General features: G+C 42.3%; 2 protein-coding genes across 2 annotated transcripts; both read right to left on the reverse strand.

Moving 5' to 3' along the window:
- Positions 1-251: 251 nt before the first annotated feature.
- Positions 252-4,585, reverse strand: gng3 (guanine nucleotide binding protein (G protein), gamma 3). Its single transcript, XM_085935232.1, has 3 exons — positions 4,457-4,585; positions 1,821-1,920; positions 252-1,446 (listed from the first exon to the last, which is right to left on the reverse strand). Exons 1-3 carry the CDS (start codon positions 4,471-4,473, stop codon positions 1,318-1,320), a joined length of 246 nt encoding a protein of 81 aa, XP_085791358.1. The 5' UTR covers positions 4,474-4,585; the 3' UTR covers positions 252-1,317.
- A 446-nt stretch (positions 4,586-5,031) lies between these two features.
- Positions 5,032-11,086, reverse strand: LOC147042953 (uncharacterized). Its single transcript, XM_085935221.1, has 4 exons — positions 9,082-11,086; positions 8,681-8,983; positions 8,175-8,539; positions 5,032-5,342 (listed from the first exon to the last, which is right to left on the reverse strand). The coding sequence occupies exons 1-3, from the start codon at positions 11,084-11,086 to the stop codon at positions 8,274-8,276; spliced, it is 2,574 nt and encodes an 857-aa protein (XP_085791347.1). The 3' UTR covers positions 5,032-5,342; positions 8,175-8,273.
- Positions 11,087-12,315: the final 1,229 nt, after the last annotated feature.

Here is a 12,315-nt window from a genome sequence, read left to right on the forward strand (position 1 = left end):
GGAGAAAGGTTAGAATTAATTTCCAAAGAACAGCATAAAAGTGGCTAAGAATTGGACATTCCATCAGAATTGATCAAGACAAAAAAAGGCCAACAGCATTAATGAAGGAGCAATTTCTGGCACGTGCAATGAGGGTGGACCTTTTGGGCCATCATTTGTGGAGATCTAGATGTAGTCCGCCACACGCGCTCTAAATATTACAAAATCCTTTCACATGTACAGACAGCCCTTGCATGTTGCAAGTGGGCTTTTATGTGTATGTAGTAACTTGCGTTGTCCACAGGGTGTCGCTGTTGGGTTTTGTGGACATTAAGCAGGTTGATTGAGAACACGATTTGGTCATGTGATGTCAAGAGGGCCAGGTGAGTATTGTTTTGGGGCCAATGAATAAATACATTTATACATATCCACAGCAGTTGATCAAATAAAATAACAATTGACAGAATGCCGTTTCATCACAGGTTTTATTTCAGTGCTAAATGTTCTTTGGTGATGATTTTCCTGCCTAATTATCCTGTCGACGTCATACAGAATGTTGAAAATAATCCAGCAAGGATTAAAAAGATCATGATGCAGAAAATAGTAAAAGACTTATGATTCTTGCCTTTAAAATAAACTCAAAAAAGTCCCTTTTCTTGGGAAAGATGGGGATGATGGGCAGCACCTTTATTGTAACTGCTATACAATTTTCTGTTTATCACTCTGTAGAATAAATATTTACCCTCATGATCCATTTTATTAGGTACACCTACACAAAATAAAAAAAAATTCCAAACCACTGACATGACTGCAAACTACAGCCCCAATAATAAAGTAAATAAATGAACAAAATCAGAAACCAAGGGAAACATTGGCTTTGATAACAAAATTCAGGCATGTTAAATGAAGGGTATGGCTCAATTTGTGTGAGTGTAACTAATGAAGTGGTGTGTCTATACACTTTAGTTTACCTTTGCACTATACCAGCACACAGACACACACGTATGATCGAAATGATTCCAGTTCACCAATGGCTTTAAAGAATCAACAGCCATTATTTAAAGTGTAATGTCGGACTATCATCTCCTTCAGAATGGTTCCACTCCAATGTATCCTCTGAGTTATTATTAATCCAATGTGTATGTTTATTTTCCTTATGACCTGGCAACTTTTGCTGATGGCTCTGACTCAATGGTAATAAACAATCTGGTTCCTTTCGTATTGGGCTGTACACGGGCACCATATGCAAGTATAGTGCTTGCACACATGCACGCTGAACATACTCTTCATTTGTACTTTGCTTTTTCCCGGAAAGATAGCAACAATCCCTGATTGAGCTCAAAGCAGAGCGCAAAAGAACTTCTTCTCCCTGAAAGGGTTCTCCGAAGTGGGCACGGGCGTGATCAGAGGGTCGTCGCAAGCGTGGGCGTCGCAGTACGCCATGAGGTCAGCGGCCGCTTTGGATACCTGGGTCAAAGGGTCACAGTATTCCTTGAGCAGCCATTTTGTGTAGTCAATGTAAAGTTGCCAATCAAATTCTATCAAGGCGCTTATTGAAATAATAGAACTTGCAACAAATGGTTGATGCACTGGAATAATAATAAATGTTTTTAAAAAATGTAAAAATAGTCAATATATATAATAGGGTATATATAGATATAATAAAAATATATCAATAATACAAACAACTGCTGCTCATTTTCAGACACGGCCACTTGCAAATAACACCAATGATTGGTCCTGAATTAATGTTAATATTCTAAACTGGCTATGGCTGATTTTGTGTACTGTAAATAATGTTACTTATGGAGCAAATTGTGAGGAGCTCAGTGTTGCTTTACCTTTATCCTGCAGAAACTAGCCTCGATCTTCAGTTGCTCAACCAGCTTCCTGGCCTGGCCCACACTCATTGTGCTGTTCACTGGGGTGTCTCCTTTCATTCTGAACACAAACGGAGGCAAAAGGCAGTCAAGTCTCGTTATAATTGTAAAAAAAATATAATAGATATGCATGGAATAGCAATTTTATATCAAGCGCACAGCTCGTGCAAACAAGACCCAGCACTTAACTCAGCAGTCTCGCTCAACAATCATTCCGGTCAATGTGTCATATTACATCTTGCTAAATTGGTCATCTTTTCAAATGAAATACGTTCCACTAGCGAGGCTTTTATATGCCATTCACCCTGGCCTACACATTTTATACCACAATCAAGAATAAACACCGGCATGCAATTAGCCCCCCCCACCACCACCACCACGCCACACAATCCATCCTCTGTGTCAGAAACACATCAATGTGACAATGTTAATAAGGACTACCAGACCCGAGGTAAATCCTACCAAGCCATTGTGGACATTTCCCCTACTCCCTTCTACATCCATCCATCCATTTGTCTCCTTACCCGTACGATATTCCTCTTCAGGCGTAATTTCCCCCTCCCCTCAGATCTCGTTTTGTGGTTCTCTATGTCTCTCTGTCAGTGTGTGTGTGTGTGTGTGTGTGTGTGTGTGTGTGTGTGTGGTGGAGGTGTGAATGTAGCCGGACCCCACCCCTTCACAGACGACAGCCTGGATGCTCCCTTGCTCTCAACAGTCCAGTTCACTGCAATCCTGCCACAGTCAAATTTCGAGGCTCATCCCCTCTGCATTGAGGTGGTATCTGCCAAATGGCTATCGATAAGGTTTTCTTAAGCACATGGGGAGGGTGGTGGGACGAACCATATCGGTGGAGGGGGATTTTCAAAATTGGGGAATTTCACATTCTTAGATTCAATATGTGCTATGCAACAAAATGGTCATTTTCAGATATTTGGAGTAATAAATAATACAATGTAGGTAGTCATGTCAGATCGTCATCACTGCCTCCCTTTCCCTCTCTAATGCACTCCCTCTCCTCTGTTGCTATGGGAACCGCTGCAGTCTACTTTAATGGTTTATAATATCGCCCCTTTTACCTCAGGAAATTCTTCTCTTGGGGCTTATTTTAATTCTAGTCGACAGACATATTATATAACTAAAAGCCTGTTTTTTGTTGTTGTTTTTTTTTACCACGAGTTAGGGACTCATGTACATCGTGAAGCGCAGTGGACGAGTGAGCAAATCAAGTTTTATATGACCGAATTACCATTTTGTTTTTTTTGCGGGTTGCACGGTGATGGTGACCAGCAGGGGGTGTATAACGTCTATCAATGTTTTTTCCATGCCATTTTCGCGAAATGCTTTGTCCCTCAAAACTTGCCGTAGCTGTGCTGTGTTTTTCCCCCATAGACATCTCAGAGACATAAATTTTTTTTGTCGCAATATAGTACGTTAATTGTGTCGCCATATTGGATGTGTTATTATTATTATTATTATTATTATTATTATTATTATTAGCGATTGGTCAAGCCCCAATAGTTTGTTGCTTGGAGACCAAACCAAAGTATGTATTTCTCTCTTATGTGGTCGTCTTGCTCACAAACAGTCCATTCAAGGATGGAACAAAATTAAATGACTGAAACATCACATATAGTAGATTAAATACAGTATTGTTGTCTGGTCTAGACCAATCAAAACGTGTTTGAAAGGGATCACAACGACATCAACAGCGCGATTATTTTATTGCCATCCATAAATTGCTCACCAGATGCTCTGCGTGAGCTCCATATCCTGTTGCAAGGCCCCCCAACAAACATTTTTTTGTTGGTATCCATTTCTCAAGTGGTGGAGTAAAAATAGATCCTCATTTTTATCTGTACATTTCGATAAAAGTAAACAATTATCTATCTGTGAAATACGTTATCGTCCCCTCCGATGGCTGTTTTAGATGAAACTTGCGTAAAAGGTCAACATATTGTTGACATTGTGAATCCATGCAGCAGATAGTGCACTTCTCTGCCTCGAGGTTGTAGTCAATAAAGGTTGATGTCAATAAAGATTAAACCGTATAGTTGAAAGATTTTCATTTCAGCCCATTTGGGCCATTGATTCTCTGGTGACTAGACACTGACATACTGGATGCGTTTTGGGTGACTAACTTTATGGAAGTAGGGTTTTCAAAAAGTGACAAATTGCCATATTTCTTTCATTTCATGTGCTTGCCATTGAACTCAACAAAACGATATCATAATACTGGAATATTCAGAAGTGCAGCCAACATTTACAATTTTTATGACAACCTATTGTCATTTGAATAAAAGTCCCATTAAAAGTTGCATTAAAACAACTTTCAAAGCCCCCAAGACGAAGGTTAACAACAAATAAAGTTTTATCACCCGCTGAGTTGAGTTTTGGTCGATGCTGACTTGCCATCTGGAGAGAATTTGCCAGCTTTTTGTGAAAACCTGCTCAAGCAGTTTCGTAAATGGATAACGTAAATTGTTTTGTAAATAATTTCTATTTCATCTTGCACCTTGTTTTGTACTTTACATGAATGTATGTCACAATCTGTTTTTATGTGTCCCTTATCTGTCAAGGCATTAGGATTTTGCTTCCACCTGTTCTCCTCAGCCATGTTCCATGGATCGCCACTTGCATCTTCTCCAGGTGAGCCTCACTGTAATTTTGTATTTTGTTCTTTGCTTCTTTCAGTCTGTATTTCAAGTCACATAGCTTTTGTCATTTTTCCTATTGTGGTGAGTGCTTTGATTCCTTTGTTACTGTGAAGTTTGATTTATTGAGTCACTGTGAGTTGAGTTTTTTTTTTTTTTTTTTTTTTCTCAAAACAAGGAGGGAGTTGCAATATAATACAATCTATATGTTAACCCCGTGATTGCACAGGAATTAATTCCAACCAGATACTGAATACGTCCTATATTGACATGCCCGCAGGGGCTTGATCACAGTTGTGAGTAGCAACTTGGTGTTATGCAATTCTAAAGCAAGCAGATGTGCTCGGCATGATGATCAAAATCATCAATTACAATTGGCTGTCCGTATTGATGGCGCAGTTCAATACTAGACTGTTGCCTCATGGTTGTTTAGGATGGTCAAAATGTTTTTTTGTTTTTTTTTCAATCTTCTTCTTGAACGAAATGAGACAAACAATAAGAGACACATACATTTCCTTTTGCATTTTATTATTGAAAGACAGTTCCAATGTGTTCACTAGAAGTGAACATGTCACCATCCAGCCATCACGTTTTGCACAGCACACTGGTAGGATCCTATAAGGGTTATTGGACTCATTTTGCTGCATAAAAACACATTTAAATGTATAAGTTTGTCAGTCACATAGTACAATGCAGTAGAGCAGCCAGCCACTGTGCACAGAGCAGGTCGGCTGGATGTTGCGCAACTCTTCAGCCTGGATGGGAATTTGTCATTGTGCCAACCAACTCTAGTGAGCAAAGAACCATTTGGACACACTTTCTTGCCCTCTACCTAAGAACAAGAACACAAAAGTGAAGTTAAAAATGATTTTCCAAATTCCTGGATGCATAGAAAATTGACGTGTGAAATATGCATCAGTTTCATTTTTGCATATTTGTGCTACATGATTAGTAGGTAGATGTGATTTCTGTTCCGGCATCACTGTTGTTGTGGAACAGAGGTGGCAAATGTGTGTTCTATTCTCTTCCTCTGCTCCAATGATGTTTTGAATTGACATTTTTGTAGCCCGCATGGCTCTAATGGGAGTGCCGCGTCCTCAGCGTGCAAGTCAGTGTGAGCTTTCCCTTCCCTCCCGTTTGATAAATACATGCCGAGCAAACTGCTACATCTGCAATAAAAGACGTATCACGGCCGGCCATAAAACGGCCTTGAAGAAATGTCCCCCAAAAAAAGTCTCTCCTTCCTTCCTTCCTTCCTTCCTTCCTTCCTTCCTTCCTTCCTTCCTTCCTTCCTTCCTTCCTTCCTTCCTTCCTTCCTTCCTTCCTTCCTTCCTTCCTTCCTTCCTTCCTTCCTTCCTTCCGAATATCTTGAAACGATGACACAGCTTTGAGGCATGTGCATCAATTGCTCCACTTTCCAGCAGGGCGTCTGTCCGTCCGTCCTTTTTGAAACCTGCACTTCTTTTTGTGATAAATGTGACATACAAAGACGTCTTAGTGATATAGCAGCATTGTATTAGTCACAGTGCATGTGAAATAATTAGCTTGTCTAAATAGAACGATTACAGTATTAAAAGGAGGGGAGATCACAGGTACATACTTATCCTAGGTCATAGAAATTTCAGTAGTGGCGTGGAAGCATTAATATCAGACCCACTTAGGTTTTATTTTTTTAGGCCCTTCAATTTCACCCTCATGTTGAAAAACCAGACTGGAAATAGCACATTGATTCAAGATACAAGTATAACAGGAAATTCCACCAATACATGGCTTTACAATGTTCTCAAAATAGGTATCAAAAACACGCCGACACCTCGCACGTTTTTCGGCTTTACAAATGCAAAACACTTTTGCTCAAACCAGACCGCGCGGCTCCGAAGAGATGATCTCTTGTGTAAGATCATAAAGCGTGAAATTAAACAACTTCCTTCCAGAGCCATTTACATAAAAAGTCTATAAAAGTCACGGAGCGATGACGACGGAGCTTTTTCCGTTGCCGTCTTAAGCTTGGGAAGACTGAATTGTTTGTTTGGTTATGTCTCGACAAATAAAATGAAGACTAAACGTAAGAAAAGGTAGGACGTGTAAAAACAATACCTGACGTAATTAGAAAACATAATAGTAGAAAAATATATGTAACCTATGTAAAACTGACATTATTAATCCAAAAAATAAATTACAAATAAATTCAATATTCTCCAGTCATTGATAGAACAATGAGGAGCACATTGTACAAGGCGAAAGAAACTGAAGGCAGTTTAGTTTTTGGGGAGAACTTTTGAATGTCCGATCAAAATTTGCTGAAACGACATGCCAAGCTTTTTATTTTGTCCCTCGCAAACTCTCACAAGCAATTTGCATAATAACCAGCCAAAAGTGAAGCAGAATATTTTGTACCAAATGTGAGCTAGTCTTACCTGGCTATTTTTGATGAGTGATTTTAATGAGATTTCGTTACAAAATGCTTGTGAGTGCATTCTTTAGTGACTATTAACCCACATTAACCCAAAGATTTGTCGATTGAACTAGAATCAATAAGACAACAGCACTTGGGACACAATGCATGCGTCCCTGTTATATTATCTCCCAAAAAAATATATACACATCATGCTTAATGATTTTAACATCATTCTTTGAATTTGGAAGAATGGCAACAATTGATTCCGGCAACAACAACAAAAATTCCAATGAGTACAGCATGGGTTTGAAAATGTGCAAACTAATAATCATGCCTCAGAATACATCAATTGTGCACCAAATACTAAAGTCTTTCTATAAAAGGACTTTATAAATACTACATGGCTCTAAACAGGAAGTTGCAACAAACTCCTGCCGCTCAAAGCTGAACAGTAAACACTTAATACTTCACAGCCCAATGTTTTCCATATCACAAAATTTGTCATCTTTTTGTGAATGTTGACAATGAAGACACTTTATAATTCAGTGGCATTTTTTTTCTTTTTTTCCTTTCTGGCATAAGACCGAGAAGATAAAATATGCTAGCTGGACCCCATTGAGGCCTTCACTTTCACAGTAGAAGAAGCGTTCACAGTGAATCTTGGTATCTTCTCTAATCAAAAGCAAAGCCTTCCTAATACAGTGATGCATAGTCACAAGGGCCACAGTGGGGACGAGAAGATAAGGCAGGAGAAGGAAAAAAAGAAAAATTGACATTGGCATCACTGGAAAACTGATCATTCTGGCTCTTTCGCTAACAAAACACAAAGCATATTTGGTTGCAGGAGTGTCAAGAAGAAACACATGTAAGCTCCATTGTAAACATTTGAAATGGCTGTTTTACTCCCCATTTGTCAAATTGTCAAGTACTCACTGATCACACCATTACACCTGTACTAATCCAATTCAAGAATTGTAGCCGATATTCATCTCAACGAAAGCTTCACAATTTATTTCATAATAATCTTTTCTAATGTGATACTATGCTAAGATGAGACTGAGTTTTTTTTTTAAATACTTGCCAAAATGTCCAAACAAGGCTCACTTAACAAAGGCTAATTTGACAGTTGTATAAGTTTTATCAGTGCATAATCAACCGTCCCAAGTTTCAGGTCAAAAATCTTTCAATACAGTGTTCCATTATTTATATTGGCACATTATCTATAAACAGCGTACTGGATGATGATCAAGTTAAATAGCTACTTACATGAGGTCATTTATCAGTTTGTCTCATGTTTCACAGTATAAAAGTGCACAAATTGCATTTTTCTTAACCTGCCCCCTCAAAGCCAAATTCCATGTGCTCCTACACTTGGGTCTCGACACCATCAAGTTTAGGCATCAGGATGCGAGGAGTCACCCCGGAGTTGAGGTCCCTCTCAAACTCCAAAAGCTGCCCCATGAAGTTTAGATTTGGCGACACCACAGGACGACGGCTGCGCACATATTTGTAGGCGTCCGTCATTGTCATGAGGGTGTGTTTCATTAGGTAGGCGATGACGATGGTTGCCGAACGGGATACACCTGCCTGGCAGTGCACCAGCACACCTTGCCCACTCTGATATGCTTCCTCTGTGAATGGAGACAAAACAGGTCATATCACTTTTGGATACTACCCATCAGAAATATGCATTGATAAAGTCGAGCTTCAGTGGCGAATGGCGTTTAGCACCATTGACAAACATTCAAGTCAAATCAGTATGAAGAACTCACCAATGAATTCAAAAACCTCCTCAAAGTATTGTCGAAGGTTTTGTTTACTGTTGTCTGTGGCCGGCAGCCTTTTGTAGTGCAGTCCTGATTTGAGGTGGTAGAGGGGAAGGTGCGTCGTCACGTTGACCACGTAGCCGATGTTGAGGTGCAAGAGCAGATCCAGGTCTTGAGCATCCCTTTCGTTTCCAAGAAACAAGAAGGGCAGGATGGCACTAATCACGGCGTTCTCCGCATCAGGAGTCATTGCGGACTCATCAGACAGGGAGGCAGGCAGCGAAGAGGAGAGTGGCAGCGAAAGGTGCACTGGAAGAGGACAAGTAGACATCATGAGAGAATTCCATTCTATTTGGCAAAGATGGAGCCTCGACTTATAGCAAGTACAGAAACAAAAAGCATCTTACTTCTGCTTTTCTCTTCATTTTGCTCTCTGTTGAATGAGTTGAGAGCCAAGTGAAGGGACTGGGCGGATGGTAGAGAATGTCCCCCGTCTCTCTGCCAGGGTTTGGGTTTGATGAGTGTGCTGGGAGCGGACGGTGGAGGCGAAAAGGAAACGGGCGATGGCGGAGAAGGGGAGCGCGGTGAAGGTGCGCAAGGATACGGTGTATGTCGATTGTGCTCAAGAGTGCCCGCCATTCCCGCGTCGTCCGCTTTGTTAAGAAGCCTCCTGACGGAGCTCCCGTGTTCATCGTATCCCTGTCCCGACCTGCAAGCCATAAAATCCAGGGCGGCCATCTTGTCCTGCTGTAGTCGCCGCCGGCCAGCGTGGTCCGTAAGATGAGAGTGAGCGTACTCCTGGAGGTTTTCGCAGTCCAGGCGGACGAGGCCGGCTCTTTTGCTTTCATTTTGGATCTGCCTGGAAGTTGTCTTTCCAAGTCCTATCCCAATTCCGGCACAGTGATTCCCTTGGGCTGTGGAATGGGTCATCTTTCTCGCCAGTTCTTCAGGCCAGATGGTTCGTACGCTGTAGTCATCGTCATTGGCTTGGAACATATTCGCCGCATGAGGCGCTCCTTCGATGCTTCTCCCCGGAGGTTTACCTCTGCGAGGGTTGAACGTTACCACGATGGGGTCGCTGCTACAATAGCTGCAGGTGGAGCTACCTGTGTGAGAGGTTTTGGGATTGCAACCCGTGACACAGCTTTGTATTGCCCGAAGAGGGGCGGAAGAGGATATCGGGGTACAAGGCAGGCACCCCCCGACCATTTTCTTACGAAGAATAGCGGGGCTCTCAAAGTTCCCGGCCTCACTGGAGCAAGAGGCACAGCGGAGAGGTTTGAACAGGCTTGATCGGTGTTCAGACACAGTGCTGTTGGTTGAGGATGTGTTTGAGGTGGAGGCGGCGGAGAGACATCCTCCCAAATTCCTCAGGCCCATTTCTTTGCCTCCTTTTTTTACCACGCCGACATTATGAACGCCAGAAAAGGAGGTGGACGAGCTACCGCCACCTCCTTGGCAACCTTGTCCTTTAGCCCCTCTGCATCGTACCAACCGCCAGCAACCGCATCCGAAGGGGTGGGTGCAGTCAATGGTGCAGCTGTGGTCGGGACTAGGGAAGCCGCCTGTGTGGGAGGTGCACGGGGACACGGGTAGACCGAGAAGAATATGAGGACGGTGATCTCTGTGGCGGGATGGGTGAGACTGGAAGGGTTGATGGGGAGAGGAAGAGGGATGGCTGGAGTTTAGGACGGCTGCATGGGGAACAGGGACGGAATTGTGTTGGTAGGGAAGACTATGATGCACGGTACCCAGCTTGGAAGTCTTGGGATCCAGCAAGGGGAATTCGGAGTCAGGTCTTTTGAGAAAAATGCCCTTTTCTTTCTCTTTCACATCCCCGAGGTTGTACTGCTGCGACTGCGCAGGGACAAACTGCAGGACGGCGGATGACGACAGTTGAGTGTGGCGACTTTGCAGTGATTTGTGTTCACCTCCGCCAGTTCTTCTCTCAATCTGATCTGAATGTGAAGGGACGCATTTTGCCCGTGTAACCTTGCCACTTGCGCTATGGCCAAGGGAGTTGCTGATTCCTGCTCTCCCGCCTTTGTCCAGAGTCAATCTGATATCAATACTATGTGTGTGGGACGGCAGTCGCGGGCTGAGAGTTACAGTTCCATTGCTGTGGCAGTGACTCGGGACGTTTCTGCAACCCGGCGCCGGCGGCGGCGGCGCAACAGAATGATCGCCCGGGATTTTCTGTCCACGGGCAGGTCTGCGTTTGCATTCCAAAGTCAGAGGTTTACAGGTGGGTGAGTAGAAGTGAGGGCGGGGAGCACGGGTGATTTGCGCATTGGAAGAGGCGGAGATCTGAGACGAGTGATGTGGGATGGCTTGAGGGGAAGCCTCGCACAAAGTTATGTTTTTAGGCCGCTGGATGACCACTATGCGCTCGTCGAGAGGAAGAGGAGGCATCTGGGTTCATAGGAAGCTGTCCAGTAAAGAAGAAAGATTCGCCAGATGATTAATCTCAACAATACTGTCCTTAGATCAAAACAAGTGGGCCAGACTTTAAATCCCATTTGTTTTGCTCCAAAATTAAGGATGGTTGCCTTTTGGTCTTTAATATTTAAACAGTATCCAATGCCGCTCCATGGTTGGCACAGCTAGTCAATTATTTATGAAATGTAAAGTCAAACCCCAACACAGACAACAACGGAAAGATTTCTAGTATGTTTTCCACATTTTGATGAGTCACCTCCGATATCGGAAGCGAGTGAAAACATACCGACAGATAAAAACATCAACAATGTCACATCTCGGATTGAACATGTCCCATATAATTCTTTCCTCATTGGCTGCACAAATGGGACATGAAAATGACACACTTGACCTTAATAGATAACATTGGGGCAAGAACTGCTCCCATTGCCAAATCCATTTCAATATGCACGTCTTGTTTTCTAGCAGGGCCACTTGGCAGAAACTCATCCATATATCGAAATGTTTGGCATGCTAGCAACAGCGGTTGCCATTCTGATGAAAAAATAAATCAGCGTATGTTAATCAGGACGGCAATTGGCTTCTTAAAAGCTTATTTACAAACATTGTGATGAACTTGCAAGTACCTTCGACCCTCGGAGGACTCATTAAGTCTCAGCGAGACATATTTGCTGATGTAAGGGATAACGCCAAGGCCGACGATGATAAATGCATACTCTGAAACAAAATAGACTGCTGCTCTGCTTAGTCAATTTTAAGATGGATGCCGCTAGCATTTGACAAAAAGCTGCAAAGGGGTGGCTTCAATCAGAGATGTACATTTTTTCAGGTCACCAACCTACACGATTCCACTTTTTCTCAGCACGACACAGCACAAGGCCGAAATAGATCACAGCTCATTAAAAGGCAACTTTGTAATTATTTGAGCCATTTAATCGCCACAATCATCATCATTAACATTTAATGACTTGTTGGTACAGCAGACCACAATAGAAAAGCTACCCTGATGAACACACACACTGATCATCTATGATGTTTAATGATTCTAGGACTCATTAATTTGTTGATCTCACATTGAAAGTGGGACCAGTTGCCAATTGGGCGCACTACTACTACTCAAAATGCAAATTTTATTCTTTGATTAAAGAGCGTGTCATACTCTTATCAGGCCTGTTCTAAATCTCATCTCGTCTCATTGACAC

The sequence above is a fragment of the Syngnathus leptorhynchus genome, chromosome 17 (genome assembly GCF_054491065.1).
Source record: "Syngnathus leptorhynchus isolate UIUO chromosome 17, UIUO_Slep, whole genome shotgun sequence".
Taxonomy (NCBI): Eukaryota; Metazoa; Chordata; class Actinopteri; order Syngnathiformes; family Syngnathidae; genus Syngnathus; species Syngnathus leptorhynchus.

Excerpts from the sequence above, each read along its gene's own strand:
- gng3 (XM_085935232.1), bottom strand. Across the intron at positions 1,447-1,820 it reads CTAGTTTCTGCAGGATAAAG|GTATCCAAAGCGGCCGCTGA; the intron begins GTAAAGCAACAC and ends CCTTTGACCCAG.
- LOC147042953 (XM_085935221.1), bottom strand. The coding sequence starts at position 11,086 with ATGCCTCCTCTTCCTCTCGACGAGCGCATAGTGGTCATCCAGCGGCCT. Across the intron at positions 8,984-9,081 it reads AAATGAAGAGAAAAGCAGAA|TGCACCTTTCGCTGCCACTC; the intron begins GTAAGATGCTTT and ends GTCCTCTTCCAG. Across the intron at positions 8,540-8,680 it reads GGAGGTTTTTGAATTCATTG|AGGAAGCATATCAGAGTGGG; the intron begins GTGAGTTCTTCA and ends CTCCATTCACAG.